The 26,059-nt window shown below is 35.7% G+C and overlaps 3 protein-coding genes across 3 annotated transcripts in view; 2 read left to right on the top strand and 1 right to left on the bottom strand.

Moving 5' to 3' along the window:
• Positions 1 to 11,837, top strand: part of LOC140748249 (zinc finger protein chinmo) — a 41,383-nt gene extending 29,546 nt beyond the window's left edge. Inside the window, exons 2-6 of the mRNA XM_073081018.1 lie at positions 1,956 to 2,179; positions 2,798 to 3,123; positions 3,478 to 3,680; positions 4,420 to 4,611; positions 4,843 to 11,837. Coding sequence (XP_072937119.1) covers positions 1,956 to 2,179; positions 2,798 to 3,123; positions 3,478 to 3,680; positions 4,420 to 4,611; positions 4,843 to 5,063 — 1,166 coding nt within the window. The 3' untranslated portion in view covers positions 5,064 to 11,837. The remainder of the gene's footprint in view (positions 1 to 1,955; positions 2,180 to 2,797; positions 3,124 to 3,477; positions 3,681 to 4,419; positions 4,612 to 4,842) is intronic.
• Positions 11,838 to 19,937: 8,100 nt separating this feature from the next.
• On the top strand, positions 19,938 to 21,063 carry LOC140748245 (pupal cuticle protein Edg-84A-like). The gene is made up of 2 exons (XM_073081015.1): positions 19,938 to 20,087; positions 20,468 to 21,063. Exons 1-2 carry the CDS (start codon positions 20,076 to 20,078, stop codon positions 20,978 to 20,980), a joined length of 525 nt encoding a protein of 174 aa, XP_072937116.1. The 5' UTR covers positions 19,938 to 20,075; the 3' UTR covers positions 20,981 to 21,063.
• A 2,925-nt stretch (positions 21,064 to 23,988) lies between these two features.
• LOC140748243 (uncharacterized) lies at positions 23,989 to 25,355 on the bottom strand. Its single transcript, XM_073081012.1, has 2 exons — positions 25,284 to 25,355; positions 23,989 to 24,853 (listed from the first exon to the last, which is right to left on the bottom strand). The coding sequence occupies exons 1-2, from the start codon at positions 25,293 to 25,295 to the stop codon at positions 24,107 to 24,109; spliced, it is 759 nt and encodes a 252-aa protein (XP_072937113.1). The 5' UTR covers positions 25,296 to 25,355; the 3' UTR covers positions 23,989 to 24,106.
• Between the last annotated feature and the right edge of the window lie 704 nt (positions 25,356 to 26,059).

The raw sequence follows: 26,059 nt of genomic DNA, 5'->3' as shown, positions 1-26,059 counted from the left end.
ATAAAGACCTTATAATACAGCGTTATACTATGAAAACATTTATACTCCTTAAACTTACAGGTGGGTTTCGACTTAAAAGTTCCTTCTTTTTGTTATTGTCATCCTTAGAACTTAGAACATATGCACTTTTAGTGTCTGGTAAAACACTTTAAAATATTTTTAAAGGGCACATATTTAAAAGTGTTGATGTAACACTGAGAGCGGTCGGCATTTTGCCAGCTGCGTATCAGAATATCTTTGTTTTAGTATTTTCCGTATTACCACACAATAATAATGTTACTGGAAAGAGCATCGGCTTCTAAAATATTCTTTTTTTAGAGAATATACATTTTTAAATAAAATCAAAAGCGAATGAGTTGCATAAATTGACCGTATTTTCTGTAATGTGTTACGAGTACATTCACTGTACCCTTTTTGAGGATATATTTATTTTATTCTTATTTTTTTAATCCTAAACTTAAATATGTTTTTTAAGTACCGCGTAGGCATTAATATTCAGAGGTACGATTATTAGCCGCATAATCGCGGTTTCTAGTCGTATGAATATCAGCCGCATGCGACCGCAGTCCAAGGCTACCCGTACTCTGTGTGGTGACGTCACACCAGATGTACACTTTGTTATCAATGCGCAGATACGATACGTTGGGAGCTAGTTGCATAAACGAAATAAATAAGAAGTGGAGTGTTTGGAATTTATATTTACAGATATACTTAAAAATATTTACAAGCGCCTTTATGTGGTTTCGAAAAAATGTATGAATTATGATATTCTTCGTATCAGCTTCCATAGTTGCTATTATCGCACATATTGCTAGACCTTAACCTCTTTTAGAAATAGATTTTTTTATAGTCACCAGTTTTGGCATTTTAATGACTTCCTAGCCTCTACCGTAAACTGAATCTAATACGTTGGTTGTTTCATATGACATTTATGGTAAGAGAGAATGATCTCGTATAACACGAGAAAATCATTCTATTATTGTGTTCTATTTCCATTAACTTAAAATACTATGGATCTCATATGACAATATATGACATAATTCTTAAGTAGCTAATAAAAACGAAACCTTAATGTTTAAATATACAGCCTATGTCATACCCACAATTTAGACGAATTCAATGATACCTTATATAATTAAAATCCATCAAACTGTTTGGGCTAATAGAATATGGCTAAATAGAATATGCCTAATAATGAGACATTAATATGCAAAATGAGAAAATTACTTACGCAGTAAAAAAGTTTAAACATGCCATAGTACGAGTATGTTTGGTTCTGAAAGCATTATACTTCAGAAAATAGGTATTGTAAAATATTTATGTATAATCGCGTCATACATACATTGTTGTAATATAAGGAAATAGTCAATTTGTCAAGGCTACGCATGATAAGTCTATGATTAATATTGTCACGAATATCAATAATTAGTATACCAAAATTAAATTAAGTTAGTAGTTCAATTATGAATAGTAAAGGAAGTTTAATCCATTACTTCCATTGCCTGCGGGTCATATTTCGTATGTAAAATTTAATAATTAAATGAAATAATCATTTGATTACTAAATATTATAATATAAAATGTATAGTTAACCTTAAATAATATGGTAGATTTATGATAAGAAATCTATTGTAAAGTAAGAACAATATATAAACACAAATTCATACTAATTTGATCAGTGGTAAGAAGAAAATTTTGTTACATAAATATTTGTGGCACAACAAGATCTGCCCTGGTACACTCATTGTCTTATAAAAATGGGAGTAATGGCAAAAATATATACTTTGAAGAGTGGATAATTAAGTAAACGTTCTTCATATTAAAATGTATTCCCAGTTCATCTGCAATGCATTAAATATCGGTTTTAAGCCTTTCTCGACCATGTGACATAGTTATGTGGATGAACAGCGTGTTTCTTGTACACAAAGTCTAAACATCTTTTTCTCTTGTTCCTAGGTCGCCAGTTCAAAGCACACAAGGTGATCTTGGCAGCATGCAGCAAGCACTTCCAGGAGCTGTTCGATACGGCCCCGCCGAGCCACGCGGGCGCCTGCTACGTCATCCTGGAGGCCACCTCCGCTGACAACATGCAAGCGCTCCTCGAGTTCATGTATAAGGGAGAGGTCCACGTCAGCCAGGATGCGCTCTCCAGCTTCCTCAAGAGTGGGGAGAATTTGCAGGTGTGTATCCCATTGTGGTAATTATATGTTAAAGTTTATCTTGAGAACTTTTAGGTAACTATTATATTCTCCAAATATTATTCTTCTCTACTACATTTTCTCTGTTACAATGATATTGAAACTATATCATTTATTTATATCGATAATAACTAATCGTAAACCTATAAAACAGGCTGCCTCTTGTGGTAATGAAAATTGACATTTCAATAGTGAACTGTGAGTACATATTTCGGTAGGTCCGTGAGTACATTAGGCAAAGTATGACGTCTTGTCTGTATGAGAATTATTGCCCTCTTGACAAGATCAAATTGATTGACGATGAATATCATTGTTATATCGATCACGTGTAGGAATTATTAATTTGTGTTTATAAAAGTTGTCATTAGAGTAAAGATATAAATTACGTTCGTCACATTTTTTGTTATTATACGAGTGAGCATTTTATGATCTGAATGGAGATCTTATCACCAGTAACAATCAGGTGTAGCCGCGTTTTACGACAAGTGTCAAACAAATTTTGTTATCAAATTAACAAGGAGTTTATTCATAAGCGGTACGGTTAACGACAACTGCAAATTACAGCCAAGATTAACGTTATGGTTATTTCGATGATTGCAGGTTAAGGGACTATCCATGGAGATGTCCCAAGACGCTTGGGTGAAGCAGCAGACCCAACAGGCTTCGGACCGTCACCAGGCTCGCATCAAGACGAGCCCGGTGTCCGGGTCCGGAAACTGTGAGGTCCACGAGGCGGGCCCGCCCCCGTCTCACCCAACAACGTTCGCACCGATTATGCCCCAGTATGGATTGCCGATTCACGGTGGTAGCGGAAACATAGGCCGCTATGCGCCACCGTCTCACGTACCGATGCACCAGCCCGCCCACCGCCGACCTGCTCCGCCCAAGCCGTCACCGTCACAGAGTCCTCACGCACGAAATTACAGGTAAATCAAATCTATCTAAATTATTTAAGAACATAATCCATGTTTATAACCAGCCGTGGTGGTAGAATCCTTGATGGGTACACTCCGAAGACATTATCGCCACACCTGCTTATAACAGCTGTTTAGAGAGATTTTTCTTTTTCTGGGCTGATTATTTATAAATGTGTTATGACCAATTTGGGACTTAATTCGACATTGTCTTATAAATACGATTTCCATCATAACCATACTCATATACTACGAACATGAACTCAATAACTCAATTGAGATGTAGGTTAGTATTGTTAGTTGGTCTTTCTTGTATTTTTTCTTCTTCTTATTCTTTTGTTAACCATGTGTTTATACAATTTCCAGACAAAGCTCATCGTCCTCGCACTGCGGCAGCGTTGCTGACGAGCCGGACACTCGGTCGTCGCCAAGCGCTGGCACGCGTTACGAAGAGAACCAGCCCGACTGTACCTCAACTGCACCGCCGATCAAGAACAACGGATACGAACGCACCGCTTCCAACAACGACGAAATGATGGACCGCGTCTCCAACGATCAGGGTGCTGAAGGTTTGTCATCTTAAAGTAAGATAGGTCCTATCTAGCGAGATTCTCATCTTTGAAGAGCATATCTTTGAAGAAATGAAACCGATGATGGCACTAAAGATTTTGGCGACATCAATATCACTGTACCAAATGGTCTTTAAGTGCTTTCTGAAATCTTGTCGACTGATCAAAAAAGGAAAATGGGGTGATTGGCCAAGATATGAAAACACCGTAGCCTCCTAGGACCTGATCCAAGGCATTTTCAGTGGGGAAAAGAACTTATTGATCACGGTTGAATGAGATTCTTGCTAGATGAGACCGAACTAACACTGCTGCGCGCAGTGGAGATGTGTAGTACTCCAGTCTCTGCTAACATCTTATACTGACACAAGATGTAGCAGAGGGGTAGTGCCTACACATCTAAGTGTATCTTACTTTCTTGCTTGTAGATTTGATTATAGTCTTGATTCTTCCATAATTTCTAGTCTTTACATGTACCTGATTAATTAATAAGATTGTAGAATATACATTATCAAAATAATTTTCTTATTGTTTGAAAATCCTGTTATTACGAAAATAAAAGTGTATAACTTAACTTGAATCATATCCTGTAGAAATTATATTGATTTTTTCTATGCATGTACTTCAGAATTAAACAAAAACTGGAGTTAGTTAAAGAGTGAGTAGTTTAGCAGTGTGATAGGCATGCGTTGTGTAGCAGCATGAACGAAGGTTGCAAATGTTAATGTTGGGTTCTCTCCAGATTTACGGGTGAAGAGTGAGAACGACTTCCACGCGACCGGATACAACAACTCGCCGCCGCCGGGCACAATCCAGCCGAGCAACTTCCACGACAAGCCTCACGAGACCTCACCAGTGCCACCGAAACCTAGCCCCGACCTCTGGCCCGCGAAGATCATTACGAGCAAATCTGGCGGTATTGCTACTCCTGACGGTAAGAAATATGTTGATTTACTAATTTGTAAAAACTTTGTCTTCAATGGATTTTTCTCTTCCTAAATTACTTAGTTGAATTATTCTAGTGGTTTAAAAGTATTGAAGAAGTGATTAATTTATAATTATAAGGGGATGCCACGTGGATCGTCTCTTAACTTTTGACGTTTCTTTAACTTAAAAACGTTATGTAGGAACTTATGAGGTTAATATATTGACGTATAAATTGCAGGTAAGAAACTGAAGTGTCCATACTGCGAGCGACTGTACGGCTACGAGACGAACCTGCGCGCGCACATCCGCCAGCGGCACCAGGGCATCCGCGTGCCGTGCCCGCACTGCAGCCGCACGTTCACGCGCAACAACACCGTGCGCCGCCACATCGCGCGCGAGCACCGCACGCAAGACACCCAGCACCCGCCCCATCCCCCGCTCCCCAATCACACGCAGTAAACGGGAGCGGCCCCTTCTTCTATCAACCGATCTACCTCTGCTCTTCTGACCGGCGCGGGCGACTCACCACGCGTTCGTCACTCATTTCGTTCATTCTCTCCGGCCGCTCCGCTCGGTCCCATCCCTCGGTCGCCCGCGTCGCGTCCGAAACTCTTGTAACATGCGTACAATATATTACCTCATTGATGCATATTATGTAAACAGTAATCTACCTCAGAATTTGATCTTAGATTTTATAAGGTTTTGAAATTGTGCGATAATTGTTACTTACTTACTTAATTTAATTATCACGTGTGACTTCGTGGTTGCTCGGTGTCGTCTCCGTATCTGGTACCGTGTTTTAAACATATTGTACCTAATAATTGCACCCTCGTCGCGTTTTCGTACCTTATTTGACTGTGAATTGAAGTTACCTTTATAGACGATTTATTTTGAGCTCTCGGTCGAGTATGACATAGCTTTTATTATATTACCTCAGCTAGGGAATCTATAAATGATGTTGAGACTGATGGTCATAGGCTTAGTGTATGTAAATAATAGGAGAATGTTGTAAATCGCCTTGGCCTCGGTTCAGACAAGAATGATGGAACATTGTGGCATGCATCTGTAACCGATACTATTTTATTTACTTTTATAATCTATAAACTATATTTTCTCTACGCAATAGACTGTATACTGGATTTAGTTTCATAATTTAACCCATCTGTGATACAATATTGAACAGGCTCTGATTATTATGATTTCGAATGTAGTGCCACTTTGTCGTATGGAACTCACGTTGCGCGATAGCAAAGCGGGATTAATAGCAGTTTTTTACTATACGGTGAATATGAACGGTTTTAGTTTGTACAAAGTACAATTTGCCCTAGATACATAAGTAGTTAGGTGAAAAACGTGTTAAAAATTTTGCATGTAAGAATGGAGGCGTGAATGTCCGTACTGTCGTTCATCACAGGCTCGCCTGCGCGGATGTTACTATTGAGACCAAATAATTATATGTTTTTACGCGATGGTGTCGATTTTAACATTCCGTTATGATGTTATTTTTTTTTTCATTTTTTACCTTTTGTTACCTAGTCATTTCAGTTGAGATTTAAAGAGTAACTTTTTAAGTTGGGGCTCTGTTGTCGCGCTGTTGTATTATAATCGTGTTGTGTGCGCGTCGACGGCGTCCTACCTATTTGAATAACATTTAGTTTCCGTGCTATAATTAATTTTTCTTTAAGTTATACAAACTCGAAGCAAATGGGACAGTGCCAAATATCCTCAATTGTTCACATTTTTTTATTTATATTTATTTTTTGTTAAGTGTGAATGTAGCGACTGTGTGCTATTCCTGATATTTAGGAATGAGTTGCATTCATATTTATTATTATATTTATATTTTAGGATACACTGAATTATATTTTTATTAAGGAGATGCTTTATGAAGGCTCAGTGATTTTTTTAAATATTATAATAGGTTCTGTTTTTCTTATTACGTGATTCTGTGTCGGGGCAGAATTGTATGGGAGCAGTCAGTTATACCTCACTGTTCTTAATGCGTAAGATCTATTAACATTATAAAGTAACTTCAGTCCCTTAAGTGTCAGTTAGTTAAGGTAGAGTTTATAGAAGGGTAATTATAACAAAGATTTTTAATCACTTTGGAAGCTAAACTTTGACCATTTTAACAAATACTATATTTATTTTTTTCCTCAACTTTTAGACGCTATTTTTTACAACTGTACATTTATATTTTATGTTATACTAAACAATTTAACCTACTGTCGTAAATTTTGTAAAATAAGCAATATTTTGTTACTTCTTTTACAATAATGACTATTTTCTGTACTAAGTCACTAGACCTTTAATACAATACGATAGATTATGTAAATCTTGTTAGCAGAGCAAATATTAATTACGTTTGTTTGATATTACTCGTATAAGACATTCACTGTTCGTATAAATAATTCTATATAATGTATCGATTTAACCATATCGATATAGCCATATTATTTAGGCTTGCGTGAAAAATGATTTGGATCAGACAAAAGCAAGCGGAGTGAAACATGTTTCTGTAAAGTTATTAGTTAACTTCCTCACAGTAAACCACTATATTATAAAAAATCACTTATACAATTTTCTTATTAAAAGTCTGAATTCTTCAGCCTTCACTCTGCTTACTTTAAATTGTATCTTAGGTCGTATTTTGCTAGTCAGCACAAACTTCTGAATATTATACATGATGGGTAAGTTACGCATCATCACATTTGGGGTACCTATTTTAGTTACCGTTTTTGTTAGTAAAATACGACTTGATCGAAAATCATTTATAAATTGACGTTTTACGATTAAGTTTATTGAAGTTATCTTCATAAACTTTAGGAATATACACGAATTTGATTATTGGATTTGTTTCCATACTTCTTGGATCCACAAAACAGCCTCACCTGGGAATCGAAGGGGTTTTGCGAAGGCAACGGCAGTGCATCATAAGCGTGGAGGGTCGAATGTATAAAGATCGTTCATTCATGTAATTCTTTAATTATCGCACAGATGATTGTAAGTTTTTTGTGGCTTCGTGGATTTGGTTAAGTAAGTGTTTAGTAAGTTCTCCAACTAGGAATGTTAAGTTACCGTATAATAGAGTTACAGTGTACGAAAATATTGCCATAGTTTGATTAGGTTGATGTAATGTATGATAGTAATTTACGATACATTAATTTTTATCATTGCAATTATTAAATATCAAAACCATCTTTTTAACTAATCGCATGAGAAGACACGGCTTTTTTTACAAATAATTTGCAATGGCCATACCAATTTTGCTCTTGATTCAATAAAATTTTGAGTATCATTATTCTCTAGTTGGAAATTTGACGGTCGGGGATTCGTTTGGCGTAAAAGTATGTTATGTTTATATTTATCACGTTCATTATTGTAAAATACCATAAAATTATTTTGTTTTTCATTCTGGATTTCTTTAGGTATACTTTTAAGATAGTGTTTCGCTATTTCAATTATATATTGTTAACATTATTTTTGATTATATTTGGAAATTACTTAGAGGAAAATAATATTGTTCTGTTTTGTCCTTTCGTTTTCTTATGAATTTTAAATTCATATTGTGATTTCTTTTTGACATTTAATGTTTTTTGTGATAAGTAAAAAGAATTGCATTAATGCATCAAGTTTTTACTGTCTTATTAATTCGATTAGTTTTGTTTATTCGAGGGGTCTAGGCGGTTTATGAGCGTTTGACACTAAGGGATCGCATTAATCAGATTCGCTTTGTAAATTTATAAGGTACAAGTAAGGATTACAAGCACGTCAATTGGTTTGCTTGAAACCAATACCTATTTGTGGAACCTGTTATTACTTATTTTGATTACGAAATTCGATATACCTACTAACATTGGCATACATGTCTAAATTAAGTTGTCGTTATAACTAATATTAGTGGACGAGTAACTAGTGGTCCCCAAATTAGTTGTATTGTATTGATGTGATAAGTCATTCACATTTAGTCCATGTGTCCCTTCGCACTCGGCTCGGTCTCCCTACTGTGTGTTTGCTAGTAAGCTAAGGTTTGTCGTATTGTCATTTGACTAGAGTGGCTAAGGTATGCAAATCTTTAAGTATATGTTTAGGTGACATGATCGAAATTTCAAAATTTAATTTCAATTTTAAATTATGTAGAAAGGACTGCGGATCTTTTGGTATACATCTAACAAAAACCGGCTACTTCAATTAAAAACTCAATTTGTGATTTAAAGTAACCAATTTTTTTTTTAATTTTATCTTCGTCTTTGTGTCATCAGAATTTATTAATTTATTATTATTTTTATATTTACATGTCCCATTAAACTCTACAATTCACCAGTGATATAAAGTATAAACAACTACGATTACGATCAAAATTTAGCCAAAAACGTTAACGCCATTTTGATTTAAATCAATGGCCGCTATAGCAAAAGGTTCGTAGTTCTTTACAAAATTTCGATTATATTTTTGTTAATCACATTTTCGGTTTTGACAATATCATCCATTCCTACGCGTAGCCACTGCTTTCGAGCGCAAACTGCATTTATGCATTTATTTGCTTATTCATTACTTTGGCTCCATTCGGGTTCATTTGTTGTAAGTTGTGTTTAGTTTAAGTTAATGTATATCGCGAGATGTCGTGATGGTAAAGCCAAAGATTGTTACGGGTATGGTGACCCTCTGCCGTCACAAGGCCGTGTTCTGTTGTATTCAGTATGGAATATAATTCGCTGGTCGAGTCGAGCTTCAATCTACTGAATCAACTTCACTGCACGGCCTTCTTAGTTCATAAGTTAAACTACCTCGAGAAGTATAAGTTAGATCTACGTAAGCTTTTAAATAGATTTTTATATGGAAAATAATGTAACGTAGCACGTAAGGGGATGAGAAAATTAAAAAAAAAGTACAAATATACTACCTCAGGATTCAAATTGGTGATTCGTTGTCCAAGATTGTCACGTGCCGTACGTGAAAGAGTATGAATGTGTTTTAATAAGAAATATGTATCTTTTCACTAAGGAGCATAAAAGCTGGTAAAAATTGATTTCTAGCCCTAGAGATAATATCGGAAACATTCTTCAATATTCTTCCAACTTTTTGCCGTTTACAGCTGATTTATTTCTTGACACATACCTTATACCAATTTCTCGGTTAATATTAAAAAAGAAATGTTTCTTTTTTTCACAACTACGTTGACGGGTTTTCGTTTTATTTCATTTGTTTTCTTACATTTTATTATTTACTACACGATGTAATGGTTAAACTTTTCATTTTTATACGAAAGCTGTAGTGACTAATGACTAACCAATAACGTAAAATTAGTTTTCTGATATAGGGTAGAAACATACATATTTCTTATTAAAATCACGGGAATGCAAATATATGTTGGGACCTGAGCGTTTTGCGGAACAATTCGATGTAATGTTGAGGAAAAATTGTATTTAAACGTTTGGCGTTCAGATTAAACGTAAAAAGCACATTATAAATGAATCTCTGCATGGTAGTTCGGAGCTGCCAACTCGGGGTCAGTGTCGTGCTATCGGGTCAAAAAGTGCTCAAAAGTGACCCAAAATATGACCTTCGACGGTATTTAGGTGACAGATGTCTGACTGAACTTTCGGTTCATTGGTAAGTGCTATGAAAGCAGACGTCGACATGCTTACATCAGGCGGAATTATCAAACGGATTGGTTTGTAGCGCGTCTGATACTTTAGCAATCAGGTTAAAACAATGGCAATTTGCAATTGACTTTTTAATACTAGGTATTCGGATTTTCACAGAGTAGACTACTGGAAACTAGGTTCAAGTTATTCCGTATGATGTCATCGATTTCCATTGAGTTACCAGTTCTAGATTCACATTACCATGGTTAATGCGTGCGTTCCGTCCGCTTCAGATCAGTAATAGCACCACGGGTCGACGTAGCTATGAAAAAATCCATCCGTTTGATACGATTCGTCTGATACGAATACGAATGCTTAGGTTCAAAGCACTAATTTAAAAGATAAATAGTACTGCGTATATTTACAGGAATTACGTCTATTACAGGAATTTGGTAACACACTCCGTGCTTCTCGATTTGGCACGCACAAAATTCATTAAAGTTATCGAAATTTTTGTTTTGTGAAAGACATTTGTTGCTCAGTAAATACACGTTTTGGACCCGAGTTGCCAGCCCAATACAATCCTAGTACGTAAGTGTTAATTAGGCTAGTTTTTAATAATCTCATTGATGTTCTACCTCATTCAAACAACACGTTGTGTTGGGAGATCGACCGAGTCAATCAGCGTAATCTAATTGTACCTTTCTTCACTCCGCGGAGTATAAAACATTTTTTTAATCGTAATTTTATTATTATTATTTTTTCCCAGTTACTTTTTGTGTTGCATAGATGTTACTATGTTTTAAGGAGATGAATAATGAAGAACTATTGTTTGTTAGGTTTCTGCGAATTAAAAAATGTAAAACTTTTTTGTTTTGTTATTTTTTGTTTTCCTTTGTTTCCTTTTTATATTCCGTTTATCTCGACAAGTTACACCCGTCCATCGTGTTTAATGTTTATTGTAATTTTAAGTACATTATTTAAGGAATTGACATTCAAATAATCATATAGTTGCACTACTCGAACAGGTATTTGTTTAAGTAATCATTCGGTGTTTTTATATTTTAAGATGCACTAGCGTTGGGGCGCGAGTTTGTCTCGGCGACTCAACTCTACGAATTTGATTAAGATTATAGATGTTCTCGCATTTAATGTTATTTAAGTATAAATTAAATGGTAATGTTACGCTCATTTACTAACTGATCACTAGAATAATTCACGTTACTAGGAATTTACGGCTAGATACATTGTAACATCTGTGTATATGTGGAATTGAAAAGTGGCAAGATAAGATATATCATTTATAAAATATACGTATTGTTAAACGTGGTAATATTATGGTGAATGTTTCGGTGCTTTTTTGTTCGTGTACAACTGAAAAACGCCTGCCATAAACTTTATAGCAAGGCGCAAATATGTGTCAGTCAAGTTGCTACTGATTTTGTTCCAGGTAATTCTAAAATGTAGTTACATAAATTCAGTGAAATATAAATAAGGTGATCTCTTTGGTTGGATCGATGACAACAATGTATTTTACAAGTTCTGACGACATTCCTTTGTATATTTTAATATTTTATATTAGATAATATTTGAATAATTGTCTACACTATTAACGCGAAGTGTGACAAAGAGGATTACGGGTATGACACAGATATTGATTTTAAAACATACCACGTTCAATAATATATAGAGTTGATTTATGGAGAATCTATGTATGACGCCTGAAAAAAGTACAACTGCAATGTCTCTATTCGATACATCGTCTACATATATGGACTATGTCTCTTAGTATTATTTTTTGCTACAGTAATGATTTTCGCTTATTTTGACTAATACCAATTATTCCAGACCAATAACTATATTAATGACGTAATTATTTCGCCTAATATTGATATAATCTCAACAAATCGAACCCAACGATTGTGAACTGAACAGAAACACATTTGCCATAATATATCCACGTTTTCGCTATACGTTATAATATCTGCCACGTATTTATATTAAAATAAAATTTGAAAAAAAAAAAACTGTTTAAATTATAATGAAGTTTTTTACCCGAGTTAAGATGAACAATAGCATTAATTTTTAGATTATTGTAGCTGTGTAGAAATTATTGACGGCTTTTATTTGTTAATATTATAGATATTAAGAATTTTGTCAGAGTAATCTATGCATAATTAAGTATAATTGTGGCTAAAACAGTGAAGCCAGAAATAGGCTAGAACTACTCCTTAAGAAATAATGTACTTTCTTAACATTTTGTACCAAAGCGTGGATAGTTTAATTTTTAATAATATATCGCGTAATAAGTCTACGATGTACCTACCTATTTGTAAGTATGTTATTCCGTAGCAAATAACGTTGTCAATAATTTTAATACAGTATCTTAATCCCAGCTCTCGTCGAAACGCGCCGTACGAATTAATGTCATTTTCATGTATGTAAATATAAAATCATAGTGCATGAAGTTTATTATAAATTTAAGATAACGTTAAAAGTTCTCTTATTATGTTCGGAGGATGTCTCGGTGTCACTTTAATATGTTCTTGGTGTCGATTTGTGCGAGTAATCTCCACTAAATCTATTAATATTAACTGTAAACATAGCAAATAACAAGGAGCACTGTATTTCTTCAAGAACTAAAGTACAAATCAAGTCTTAAAATTACTGTCAGTACAAATTTAATTAAAGAGATTATGATGTGAGAATAAATGTAAATGTTGCCAAAATCGTATTTTTTGGAGCATGCAATAATCTTTATTTACGTAGGTACCTTGAGGAAAGTACAAATTATGTGTGAAAAATGTACCTAATTATGATGCTTATGTACGGCAGCCCGCATTGTTGGATCGGATGTTGTGCAAATATTGTATTTAATTACTTTAACCTGTAATTATTGTATGTATCTTATCATGTGTTGAGGTTTCTTATATGGTTACACGGGATGCTTATTCTTTGAACTCAACGTCTGCCAGTTATATTCCGCAAGTCATTTTATTTATTTTTTGCTATTGTATTCTTTTAGGCTTTCTATAATATGGACTTTGGGAAGATAAACTATGCATTTATTTCGAAGTGTAGCATTCTCTTTTATTGTACTTCAAAGTATGAAACCTCAACAAAGGATAATTATATGTTGTATGATTTGTCTAAATTTTTTGTTCGGTTGTAGCGAAGGGTAGGTATACAAAAGGTACACGTCGAACAGCCGGTATCAGGAACTTTAATCAACGTCTGAATTTACTAATAACTTGTCATATTTCATATCATCGATACGGATGGAACATTGGCCTTCGCTGGCCTAAGATGGTTGGCTTTAACAAACTTGACAAATATAGGATGATTTTTGCGTTGATTAGCGTTCCGAACCGGCTTTGGGGATGGCATAGAATGACGAAACGTGAGAATAAGATCGACTGTAAGAATGTAATGTAAACCACCATGGTTGTAAAACTAAGTAGGTTTTTGTACGTAGCTAACTAATGCTTAGTGAGGGGTAACCGGTCGTTGGTGGTATGTGTCTGTAAATGGGAAAGTGATTGTCTGTGATTTTTTTAAGCGACTTTTTTATATATATGGAAAAAATATAAATTCCTTAACAGTAAGAATAGCACTACTTGTGATTTTACATTAGATATTTATTAGTTGATTTCATTTTTTGTACTATACGGTATAGGATAAAGTAGTGGGCGGTGCGGCGAGTGAGTGACGCGGGTTGAATGTACATAATGTACAAATAAATTGGCATACGACAGATTTGTGTAACCTGTTTGGCAAATGGTATGACCAGTGCGCTTTGTGTTAGTACCGAGTCGCGGGTACTCCGATACCGGCCCGGAATTCAAATTTCGAAGGCTCATACGAATTTACTACGAGTGACGCGCGGCTCGTTAACTTAGCAAATTAATTTATTGTATATGGTAACATTGATAATTTACCTCGTTCTAGCGAATTTTTTAGTGTGGTAACATACGCGATTTTTGTTAGTTTAATGTGGAAATGTAGTGCGTAAATGTTATGTTTGCTTTGAATCGGGCAACATTATGTGTATGATAAGTTGATGTATCGGAGTGACTTAGTATAGTTTATCGCTATTCTAAGGGCTCTGACTAAATGTTCTGTGTTTAGCATTTCGTTCACTATCCCAGGCTTGGGCATACGTGGTGTTTATATATCTGTATTGTGATGGTTACTTGTACAGGAAATGTTGATGATGAACTCTATTCATATGTTTAGCGTTCATTAAAAATAGGTTAACCGATATAAATCTTAATAGTGTATCAATTTATTCGTGTTAAATATATTTAGCTGATCGAATAAACGAGATATCCACAGACAAGATGTATCACTAACTTAAAAGTTATTAAAGTAGGTAATTGTATTTTTCAAGATGGTTCATCATAAAATTTATAAAATAAGTTTAAATATTGATATCTCAGTCGGTACTAGATGTGTTTAATATATAGTAATTTTCATAATATAAAATAAATGTTTTGTGTATGTTGTTGTATATATTGTCACCACTCCTAGCTTCAAGTACACATATTAAGTGCTAACTATAATAACTTATGTCTAGTTGTCCGTCAGTATATATGTTACATTTATGTCAAGTAACCATACAACATCGCGTATGTCCGATATAACTAAGTTAATGTGTTTTTAATCTTTGATACAGGTAAATTTCCGTGTGCACTAATATATAAATAGTTCTATAAATAAACTATGACTCCCCTACCATGTACCTACAATCTGACTTAGGTATAGATATTATATGGAAGAAAATTTGTTCCACTGTGGAATTCTTAAATTAATAAAAAAATGTTGCTAAAATATGTACATGTTGTTTTATTTAAATGTCCCGTAATCTAAAGTTAGATATGCAAAAAACACGGAATCAAACCTTATACCGGCTTGTTGTCTACCTTGTATTTTTTGTTATCGCCTCATTTCGCCCGCGGCGATGCCTACATTTTAATATCACACTAAGATAGCGTGCAAAATTATAGAAAGTAGTAAATTATTTAAATATAACGTTTGTTGTGTTTACGTTACTGGTAATAACATTAAGAATGTTTATTTACTTTAAGCTGGTTTGAAGGTTGTGAGGTGGAGGAACGACGAAATATCTTTTATTTATTTTTTTTTTGTTTACGAGGGGGAAACCTTCAAAAGGTACCCGACAACGTGGGAGCGACGCCGGGTTATGTGGGATTTTTACCGCACTAAAACCCCCCCGGTGGCCGTCCTCAGCGCTGCGTAGAGGGCTCCGGGATCTCCAAAGGAACGCAACCGGAGTCCTGACGACGAAATACCTAGTTATCTATTTGATGGACTGCAAGCTTATTAAGCTTAAGCTTAACTGTTTTACACTACAATGAAACGATAATAAACTCTCTTACCACAGATAAGTTGACGAGTTTCTTCTATTTTTTTATAAATCTCCGGGTTACCGTCAAAATTGGTAGAAATTTTATTAAAAATACTTTGAACACCTAGTTCTTGAGGAGACTGGAAAACCTCTAACGTAAAAGATCTCTGTTCCAATACAGCTTTTAACAATGCGACTACAACAGCCTCAGTTCCGGCTAAGAAATCTCTTTATTTATTGAGATGACATAATTCAACAAATACAAAAGCTGATGTTGTAGCTAATAGTCGTAGAAAAAATTTTTCTTTGATCAATTTACAACTTTTAATATTCCCGCGCAAAATACAACTCAAACGTCAAGAGTGTTCTTTTTCTTTTTTGTGCTAACTCATTCAATCGTACCAGCCACCAGCCAGTGACTATATAAATGGGAACTTATTATTATAAAAGTAACACATCATGGAAATGACACAAAATAATGAATAAAAATAATACTATAATTAAATATTTTGAATATATTTATAACACATTAAAGCACTGTAAAGCCTTGGAATGTCCAGAGAGGATCTTCGAAGTGTTTTATTTTTTTAATAAGCTTATCCTTTAACTTACTTTATCAGGACTTTATGAAGCGAAGCAGTCTTGATTAGTTTTAACTTTTTAAAATCTGTCTCGATTATACCTAAATCCAGTATCCTCCTGTCTTCATTAGGATTTGCAATAAAACTTGTAGAAATTTCATTTGTGTTATTAGGTAGGAGATTACGTTTTAGAAATTCAACCTGGTACGAACCGCCAAGATTTTGCATGCATAAATTGGAAAAGTGGCCCACCTGAGTTATTAAGCATCGATCCTTGGATTGGCTTCTTGGTGATGCTTACTTTTGTAAGAAGGTCTCTCACTCTCAGGAGAAGACGTAAGTAGATGAATTTGAATTTGACGATGCGTTTTCGGTATTACCGGCATTGGAAATGATCGGTATATCTACTCGTATGTCCTCATTAATACGAGTAATTAATTATTTAAACGATAACTGATATATTGGAACACTGATTTGTTTATTTATTTTCACTTTACTATTATAATTTTAGCAAAAGATTTTTTTCAAAATTGTAAATTGCGGCGAGCTACACACACAATGACAAGTTCGCGCCATTCGCGCTTTGCGGTGACAGCTCTGTATTCGATGGACAATTGATGTTCGAAATTCGAATTTGGCCAAGTCTGGACCGTAAGTACAGACGAAATATAAGTGAGTACACTACTGCAATCACGTCAGGTAATCGTTATCAGGATTTACGACTTTTAGAACGCATTGCTTCATCATCAACCCATTAATGTCTCACAGCTGGGCATGGGTCTCCTCTCAGAATGCTTAGATTAGACTATAGTCCACTGCGCTGGCCAGGTGCGAATTGGTAGACAAAGCATTGTTTACTTATTACCAAATTGCCCAGTTTATAATATCTGTCATAAGAACTTTCAGTTCCTACGTCAGTTCGCAACGCAAGGTGAGGGACGCAGCTGATGCAATTTCGATACAAATGTTTGAGTCTGATGCAATACTTTTGCACTCTAAATCAGCGCACATTGACCTAGGTCCAGCCCTATCGTTTGAGTAATAAAATGCAGTAATATGATAATATTTACGCTATACTTAGAAGGTGTTTGTACGTAAAAGATGATAGATGGAAAGTAAACTTCAAAGTCAATTCACAACTACTTCTGTCCCATGAAGAGTATGATAAGATGTTATATAAATCACGGGGTGATCCCAGATGACTGACTTCTACTGTGGAATATATACTTATGTGCTGATAAAATTATATACTTGTTGTTATTCCAGGCGTAACTGTTTACGATAGTTTATATGGATAGTCTCAAATCCAAGGCACCTTTGACCTTTTATCTAACCTTTTATTATAACTCGATAGCTTTGAGTTTTCTTCATATTTATTTTTGATATAATAGAGTGATTTTTCCACGATGTTCTCTATCATTGTCTCCACTAACCTAAATTTGGTCGGTGTGGTGGACTCTGGCTTAAACATATCTAGAAAACATATATGATCATATTTTGATTGATCTTATTTAAATCTAATTGAAGGCTTTAATCCATTACTTTAATTTGTTTAAACAGCTTGTTCGTTTCAATTATAAAAAAAAAAGTGACGTAAACTGTCTGTCAATCAACTAAACTTTGGAACTATGTAGAAAGGCCGCGATCTATAAGTGCAAACATGTTTGATGACATTTATACAACACTAGTTGTACCCGCGGCTTCATCCGCGTGAACCTAAAGAGATGAATTTTCGTTGTTAATTTTTATTAAGTTTTTTTTTTTATAATATAGGAGTAGCAGACGAGCATGCAGTCCACCTGATGGTAAGTGGCTACTGCCGCCCATGGACATTTGTGATCAACCCCAGATAGGACTAGATATTCCTACCTGAGGTCGGCCTCCGAGGACTAAGCTGAAACACATTGGAAAAGTATGTCTCTCTTACCACACCCTTCAAAACGGAACACAGCAGCGCCTAACACTGCTGTTATTAGACAGAAATAGGTGTGGCGATGGTGTCGCCAGAGTCGAACTATAAATCGGTTCTACCACTTTCAAAAAAAGTTTTTACTTTCCAGTAATTTTATGGAGAACAAGATTCATATTTATTACATTAAGAATAACTGTAACCTTACTCACAACCTTTAACGCAATATTTGACATATCTAATCTGCTAGTTGATTTTCGAAACATAAGATTGTGTCATTTCTCATTAAAGCTAGATTTTTTCTATACCTTTGAAGTAGCGAACGAGCATGAAGTCCATCTGACATCAGTAACGAACTCCATTCTGGTCGAATCGAGAAGCGTTGCCAATCCTGAGGACTAAGATGGCCCCCTTATATGTAAGTCAATCAGCATCCATAGTTCCATACTCTTCCACAGACACAACGAACTACTTCATGTTAGAAATAGGTTAAAATTTATCTTTACAAAATTTTAAATCATTTTAAATCAGTGGTTTACCGTGGAAACCTAACAAACAGACGAGTGAGTGTTCTATTTTTAATATTAGTATGAATTAACTCCTAGTTGTCGTGAGACTGATAATAATAAATCAGAGCAGGTACTTAGCCACTCGTTACCATTTGATACTGTTTTTTGTTAGCATTTTACCAAACGGGTTGAGGATTTATTACATTGGACGTATAAAGAGCTTTGAAATACCGTACATACATTATGTTATAAATAATCATTAAGGAAAAAATACATTTTAGTAACTTGAAGTTAGATGACAGATAGTTTTAAGGAACAAGTGAAGGACGCTTTGCAATACATAATCGATTATCTGTCGATATCGATAAATGTTAAATCTCGATAAGTACTTTCCACGTGAATCTCCGTCATTTAAAAGTTATTCTTAATATATGAAGACGGTTAATAATAGTTATAAAATGGGTATTTAAAGCGGACGGTATTAATTATGTTTAGAAACCTTTCGAACTTCTTTCTGCTCACTTAGGTGGGTATATCTATTTTTTATATTCACAGTTTTTACTAAATAGCAAAAAATAATAATAGTACTGCTGTAAACGGTTCTTTCCAATTTTTTATGAATATAAACAATGTGTTTAGGTACCTATTTAATATATTTAGTGTCAATCAATAAGTCAAATTGCATTTGCAGAAAGCGTGGGGTAATCTCAATATCAAAATTATTATATTCAATATTTTAAACTTTGTTAACGTCATAAATATCGATAATATGCTATTGTATGCTAATTAAAAGGATATAGTTTGCTTTGTTTTAACTGATGAAATGTCAACTTATGTCAATCTTCAAATTATTCGGAATTCACCGCCCGTCAAAATAATGCACTTAAAACAATGAAATGTTAATTTTAAAGTAAAATTAAAAATGTACAATATTTTAATTAAATTCTAATCTACCTAGACCTTTAAAATATTTTATTTGCCAAATATTGTATAACCAACTAAATATTGATTCTGATCAATGTTATAACTTCATTTACAAGAGATTATTAACATTGCATTAAAGGCAAACATAAAAAGGCTACAATCATATTGAAATAATTATTAAATATGTAGGTAAATGAATAATAACGACTTGAAGATATCAGACAGGAGACTTCAAGTTAGTATAGAAAAGTATTCTTTAAATAATGAACTACTTACTGTAACCATAAAAATGTCTTACATCCTTTCCTTAACCGTAAGAATGACCAGATAACTCGTCGGTCGTCGTCAAAGGCCATTACAAATAATATGCCTCTTTAAATGTTAAATGCAGTTGAAGCGTAAACATCAGGAGAGCTTCTGGAATGCGGCACATCACTAATAATTTCACTGCTCGCTATTAATCTCGACACAATGGACTGACTCCGACCCATTTTCAAGTTCGTCAAGTGACCGCTATGTGGCGGAGGAGTATATAAGCTCGCAGCATCTCTAGTGGGCATTCATTCATTGAGTGATTATCTTAAACAAAGCAATGGCAGCTAAGGTAGGTGGACTAATTTTAGAATATTTTCGAACCTTTGGTTAATTCCTCCTTAATTTTTAATTAAGTTTCTTGATGTTGGCTTTTGTAGTTTTAGTTAAAAGCGCAATTTTCTGGTAAGCTTCCTTTTACATTTTACTAGGGTTGTAACAGGTTCCTTATTAGGACAAACTTTTCTTCAGAACCAATCTTCATAAGGTTTGGGGTAAAACTGTGTTGCTAGTTTACCCTTTGATTCTATGATAGTAAATGTTTAAATATTTAACAAAAAAATTGTGCGTCGCTTGAAAATTTTAGTTAATTTGATACTTATACTTAAACTTTAGAATGGTCCAAATATATTTTGATGTGACTAAAGTTTAAATATCTTTATTTTTTTACAGTTTGTTGTATTCCTCGCTCTTGCCGCCGTGGCCCACTGCTCAGTGGTGCCGGTAGTGCGAACAGGCGCCGACTACTCGAGCTTCGCGTACGACGTGGCCGACCCCAACACCGGCGACTACAAGAGCCAGGTGGAGACACGCTCTGGAGGCGTCGTCCAAGGCCAATACTCCCTTCTTGAATCTGACGGCACCAAGCGCACTGTCGACTACGCTGCTGATGACGTAAACGGTTTCAACGCGGTTGTGCGTAAAGACCCTGCTGTAGTAGCCGCTGCTCCCGCCGTGGTCGCCTCTGCTCCTGCTGTGGTTGCCTCCGCCCCTGCTGTCGTCGCCGCCCGCACGCTCGCCGCTCCTGCTGTGTACGCCACCGGCGCGGTCGCTGCTCCCTCTGTGTACGCTGCCGGCGCCCCAGCTGTCTTCTCTCGCGCCTACGCTCCTACCGTCTACTCCACTGGCTCCGTCCTTGCTCCTTCTTACTACTCTGCTCCCTACCACACTGGTCTTGTCTGGTAATTTTCTTATACAACGAACAAAAATATTCCCGAAGTGCACCATTGTAAATATGTATTTATAAATTACAAATGAAACTACATTAATGACTTAGTTTTATTCCACTTCACTTTACTTCCGATTTTGTCCTGTATCATTTAATTTCACCCTTTAATGAAAGCAGTAAACTAGCAAGGAATTTACATAATATTAACTTATCTGAACTGGTTACTCAAAAAGGTTTGAAAACCAAAATTTATTATGTAAAAAAGATAGGTGGGAGCCTAGGAGGGTATTGTCATTGCACTTCGACTAGATAGAGTTCATACTACCCATAAAACAAAAACACGAAATAATGTTATATTTATAGTGTTTTCTGTGTATTGTGGTTGTAACAGAAATACAAGAAGATTTAGAATCAATACAGAGAAGTCTTAATTCAGTAAAACTCTATTTGAGCTAGAATTCTTCGGAGTTGAAGTTGGTTACTACTGCACGCCTGTCTTAGATTAAATATAATGAGTAGTTAGAAATAAAATAAAATATTCACATTGGATTTTTGAAATTAATTACCACTTCCAGTGAAGGTTAACTTCTGATTTTTTAAAGTTACTTGTGTAAATTAATAATCACTTGCATTAATGTTGATTGAAAATATGATGAGGCAATTTACACGCCTGAGAGTTCCTTAAAAATAATTTCGAAAGGTGTTTGAAAACTATCAAATCGCACTTGGCCAGCCCGGTGAATGTAGCCCATTTCTCTCTGAGGAGAGACCAGTGCCCAGTAGTTGGACAATAGAGGCTTGATGAAGACCACGACGGAGGTTAAAGGAATAAGTAAAAAAAAAAAGAGATATCCTATCCAGAGAGGCTTAAGCAAAATTTACTGTCACTTAATCCTACCAAGGCTAACTACATATGTTTTTCTATCAACAAACGTAACAACCTAAGAGTAGAAACTTAAAATTCACACTTGTGACCCACAGGAAAACAACTGCACTTGCACTTTGCACTTTGCACTTGTCCTGTAATCGGAAAAGTAGATTCTATCAAGTATTTGGGTATCATGATCGATCAAAGACTTTCCTGGCACACTCATCTGGAAGTAACAACTGGTAGAATTCGTAAAATAATTTCGATGTTCAAATACCTTAGATACGTGGCATCAAATAAAATTTTAAATCAAGTGTATTGCTCTTGCGCAGTCAATATTGTCATAGGTACTGCATCCCAGTGTGGGGTGAAACCTCTAAAATGAAGTTTCTTGAGCTTGAACGAGCCCAACGATCGTTTATAAAAGTCATGTATAGTAAACCCTACAGATTTCCGACACAAGAATTATACCAAATTAGTCAACTACTGAGTGTGACAAAGTTATATATACTACACATAATATTAGAAAAACATAAAAACTCAATATTTGATTCAAATAAGAATATGAGAAGATTAAAAATTCATTCAGCTGGTGTTAAAACTTAGTTTGCTAGTCATCAATATATGAAACAATCTGTACTGGTATACAATAAAGTGAACAATATATTAAACATGATTACTATGCGTAAACGGAACATCAAGAAAACTGTGGTTGATTAGCTAACTAAACTTCACTATAGTGAAATTGAAGCCCTGTTAAATGTGATGTCATGATTAGTCACGTACATGCAAACTAAATTACACACACACGCATACACACATTCATACACGCACGCACACCGACGCATGCACAAACACACACACACATTCACACGCACACATTCACACACACACATTCGTATACACACACAAGTGCATACACACACGCGTAATATTAGAAATGTTAAGTTAAATTCAGTATTAACTAAACTAAAACTAATATTCTGTTTATAAAAGCAAATTGTAATAGTAAGTGAGATAAGGAAGAGCGGGGCATCCTGGCACAGGTATTATATTTACTTAAAAGGATGCTCCAACACCAACTCATAAGACGACACAACACAACACAAACAACACAAAGATGAATACAAAAACTCCGAGACTCAGAACGGGTATCTAAATTCATTATTCAGATATCTGTCTAGCCGGGGATCGAACTTGAAACACTTTGCGCGTAAGGCCGGTATGGTGACTGCTCCGCGACGCCGGTCGACAAAAATAGAGTTGAAAATGTTGTAATAAACATTGCAAGGTAAAATAAATGAAGAGGCTACAAAAACAAGACTGGCAAATTTAAATTTACAGGATATTACTAATTAATTTCACATGCATAAAGACCATGCGGCATGAAATTAAGAGTTGATAGAATCTTTATTTATTCGACCACTGCTTCATCGTCATGCCTATTTCTGCCTTATAACAGTAATGTTATACGCTGCTTTATACTGGTTCAAAGATAAAAGAAGAAGATAGAAGAAGAAAAGATGGTTGGGATAGGTATTTTACGAGGCATTTCTACCATATCCCCAGGTTAGCAGCGCATCTGTGGTCATCTTCAGGTATGATTCCAAATCTATATGAAGTGATTATAAGAATTTATGGGAGGCAATAGGCATTTATAATAAGGTTGACGGGATTACTTTAAAAATAGACATTCGCTTTAAATACCTACATAATACATACATAAAAGCTCATGGTAATGACTCGTACACGTCTGCTCATTTGGATACTTAGTTTGGTTATTTTGATGCAGTAGCTTAGTTATAGGTATGCGCAGTTATTGTGAACTATTTTCAAAGTATTGATTTAAAATGTGTACTCACAAAAAATATAGCGCAGCTGTGTTACGGACCCATTCATTCATCATCGTATTTTAATTCAACATTTAATGTATGTTCGAGACTACCGCTCATTATTTTCGTAGAGATGCCATCTACATTTAATTAAGTTATACTTGTGTAGCCTATAGAATAATATTACATTATAAGAAATTATACTAGTTATTTATTTCTCGTGTGTTATTGCGTACTATATTTTATGTAATCGCTCTGGTGCAGTCTTTAGTACTGTAGTTTTATTATATATATTATTATAATATGGTAAAAAAAACATTTGGGGTAAGTTTAATAATCGTATTTAATTTAATACATATGCATATGTACAAATCAACAATATTTACAAGGTAAGAAGTCGAACATTTCGTAGATCCTTATGACTAACCTAGGGTTTATAGCGTTTACCAGTAAGAGACGGGAGCGGAGTAGGCGGAGTAGGTGTATGGAGAGGAGGTGTAGTACGGAGTGGCGTAAGAGCGCGCGTACACACTAGGAGCGACCACTGAGTGGCCGGTAGTGTAGACGGGAGCGGCATAGGAGCGGGCAGCAACTACTGGGGTAGAGGCGGCGTAGACACTGGGAGCATAGGTTCGGGCGGCGTACACACTGGGAGCGTAGGTACGGGCGGCGTACACAGCGGGAGCGGAGGCAACCACCGTGGGGGCGTAGGAGTGCGCGGCGTACACAGTGGGAGATGAGGAGACTACTGTAGGAGCGTAAGCGCGGGCGGCGTACACAGCAGGAGAAGAGGCAACCACAGTGTTAGCGGAAACGGTGCGGGCAGCAACAACCGCGGGGGCAGAGGCGACCACTGTAGGCGCGGCGTAGGTGCGGGCAGCGACGACCGCAGGGGCGGCGGCAACTACGGCGGGAGCGGCGGCTACAGCCACGGGGTCCTTGCGCACGACCGCGTTGAAACCGTTCACGTCATCGGCGGCGTAGTCGACGGTGCGCTTGGTGCCGTCAGCGTCAAGGAGGGAGTACTGGCCACGCACGACACCACCGACGCGGGTCTCCACCTGGCTCTTGTAGTCGCCGGTGTTGGGGTCGGCCACGTCGTACGCGAAGCTCGTGTAGTCGTTGTCGGCATGCGCTACTGGCACCACTGAGCAGTGGGCCGCGGCGACGAGAGCGAGGAATACGATCAACTGGAAAAAAACGTTAAGATGTAACTATTTGCAAAGTTTTAACATTATGATGTTATTTTTGAGAAATTAAGAATAGTTTTAAATCTAAAACGTTGAAAAAAGATAGACAGTGGAAACACTAATAATTATACTTAAGCCGAGTTTAATTATGATTATTTTTTAATATAATAAAGCAAATTAAAATTTAAAGAATTTTATAAGGAAATTAAAAATTAAAATCACACATCGATATTGTAATATGACGTATTCGTTAAACTTTTTGATTACGTTAAGGATATCGAATTCGCAATATTAAAATTACTTAAGGATACTCGTTAAAATTAGAGAGAAAAATTCACACTAGGTCACCACTATGGCGAATTAACCACCGTACCACTACTGTACTCCCGTGGTTCGGTAGCTACAAACACTACACATCACTAATAATCACCTTAGATGCCATTGCTGCTTAGTCAAGAGGATCTCTTTGAATGAGTGCAGAATCGCGTCGCGTACAGTTTTTATACAGGTTGAGTGGGTGTGGCGACACCCGTTGCTCTTTAAAAATGCGTGTACGAGTCATTATGGTACGGTGGATCCGGAAACGCAAGGCCGTTAACTGTAGCACTTGAAGAAATTGATAGATTTATCTACACTGATCAGATGGGTTGCGAAAAATGTGAGGTTCCGTGTGGGAATTTATTAAGGTGGTTGATGTGTGGCATTGAGGTTTAATGGTTTGCCAAATTGTTTGTGGAAATTTGTGTTCTGGATTGATTACTGTGATTTGATTTGATGGTCTAAATATAATTGCAATGAAACTATACAACGATAAAAATATAAACAGATGGGTGGATGGGCTTGGCTTTAAATAACTAGACTAGACGAAAATGCTTTTAAAGAAATACACATTACTAAGCAAAAAAATGTACTCTTGTCTTCCTATATCTGCTCTTTCAGGCTTCATTGCGTAGGAGATACACATTTTTTATGCATTTTTTTTAATGTGTTTCTTAGTTTAATGTACATTCTAATCCACTCAAAAATAATTGTAAAAGAGCAAGACAAGAAAAAGATGTTTGCACCGGTATCGAAACTGGTACCTTCAGTCACTTAGCGCATTGCGTGAGTGCTTCCTTAACTATATTTAAGAGAAAGACTTTTAAACTACACTGTAATCACAAATCAAAAATGTCACAATTAAGTACTATAATAAATTCAGCATGA

This window comes from Epargyreus clarus, unplaced genomic scaffold, assembly GCF_041222505.1.
Source record: "Epargyreus clarus isolate Ecla_fem2 unplaced genomic scaffold, WU_Ecla_fem_2.2 ptg000015l, whole genome shotgun sequence".
Taxonomy (NCBI): domain Eukaryota; kingdom Metazoa; phylum Arthropoda; class Insecta; order Lepidoptera; family Hesperiidae; genus Epargyreus; species Epargyreus clarus.
This window is presented reverse-complemented; position numbering and strand designations above follow the sequence as displayed.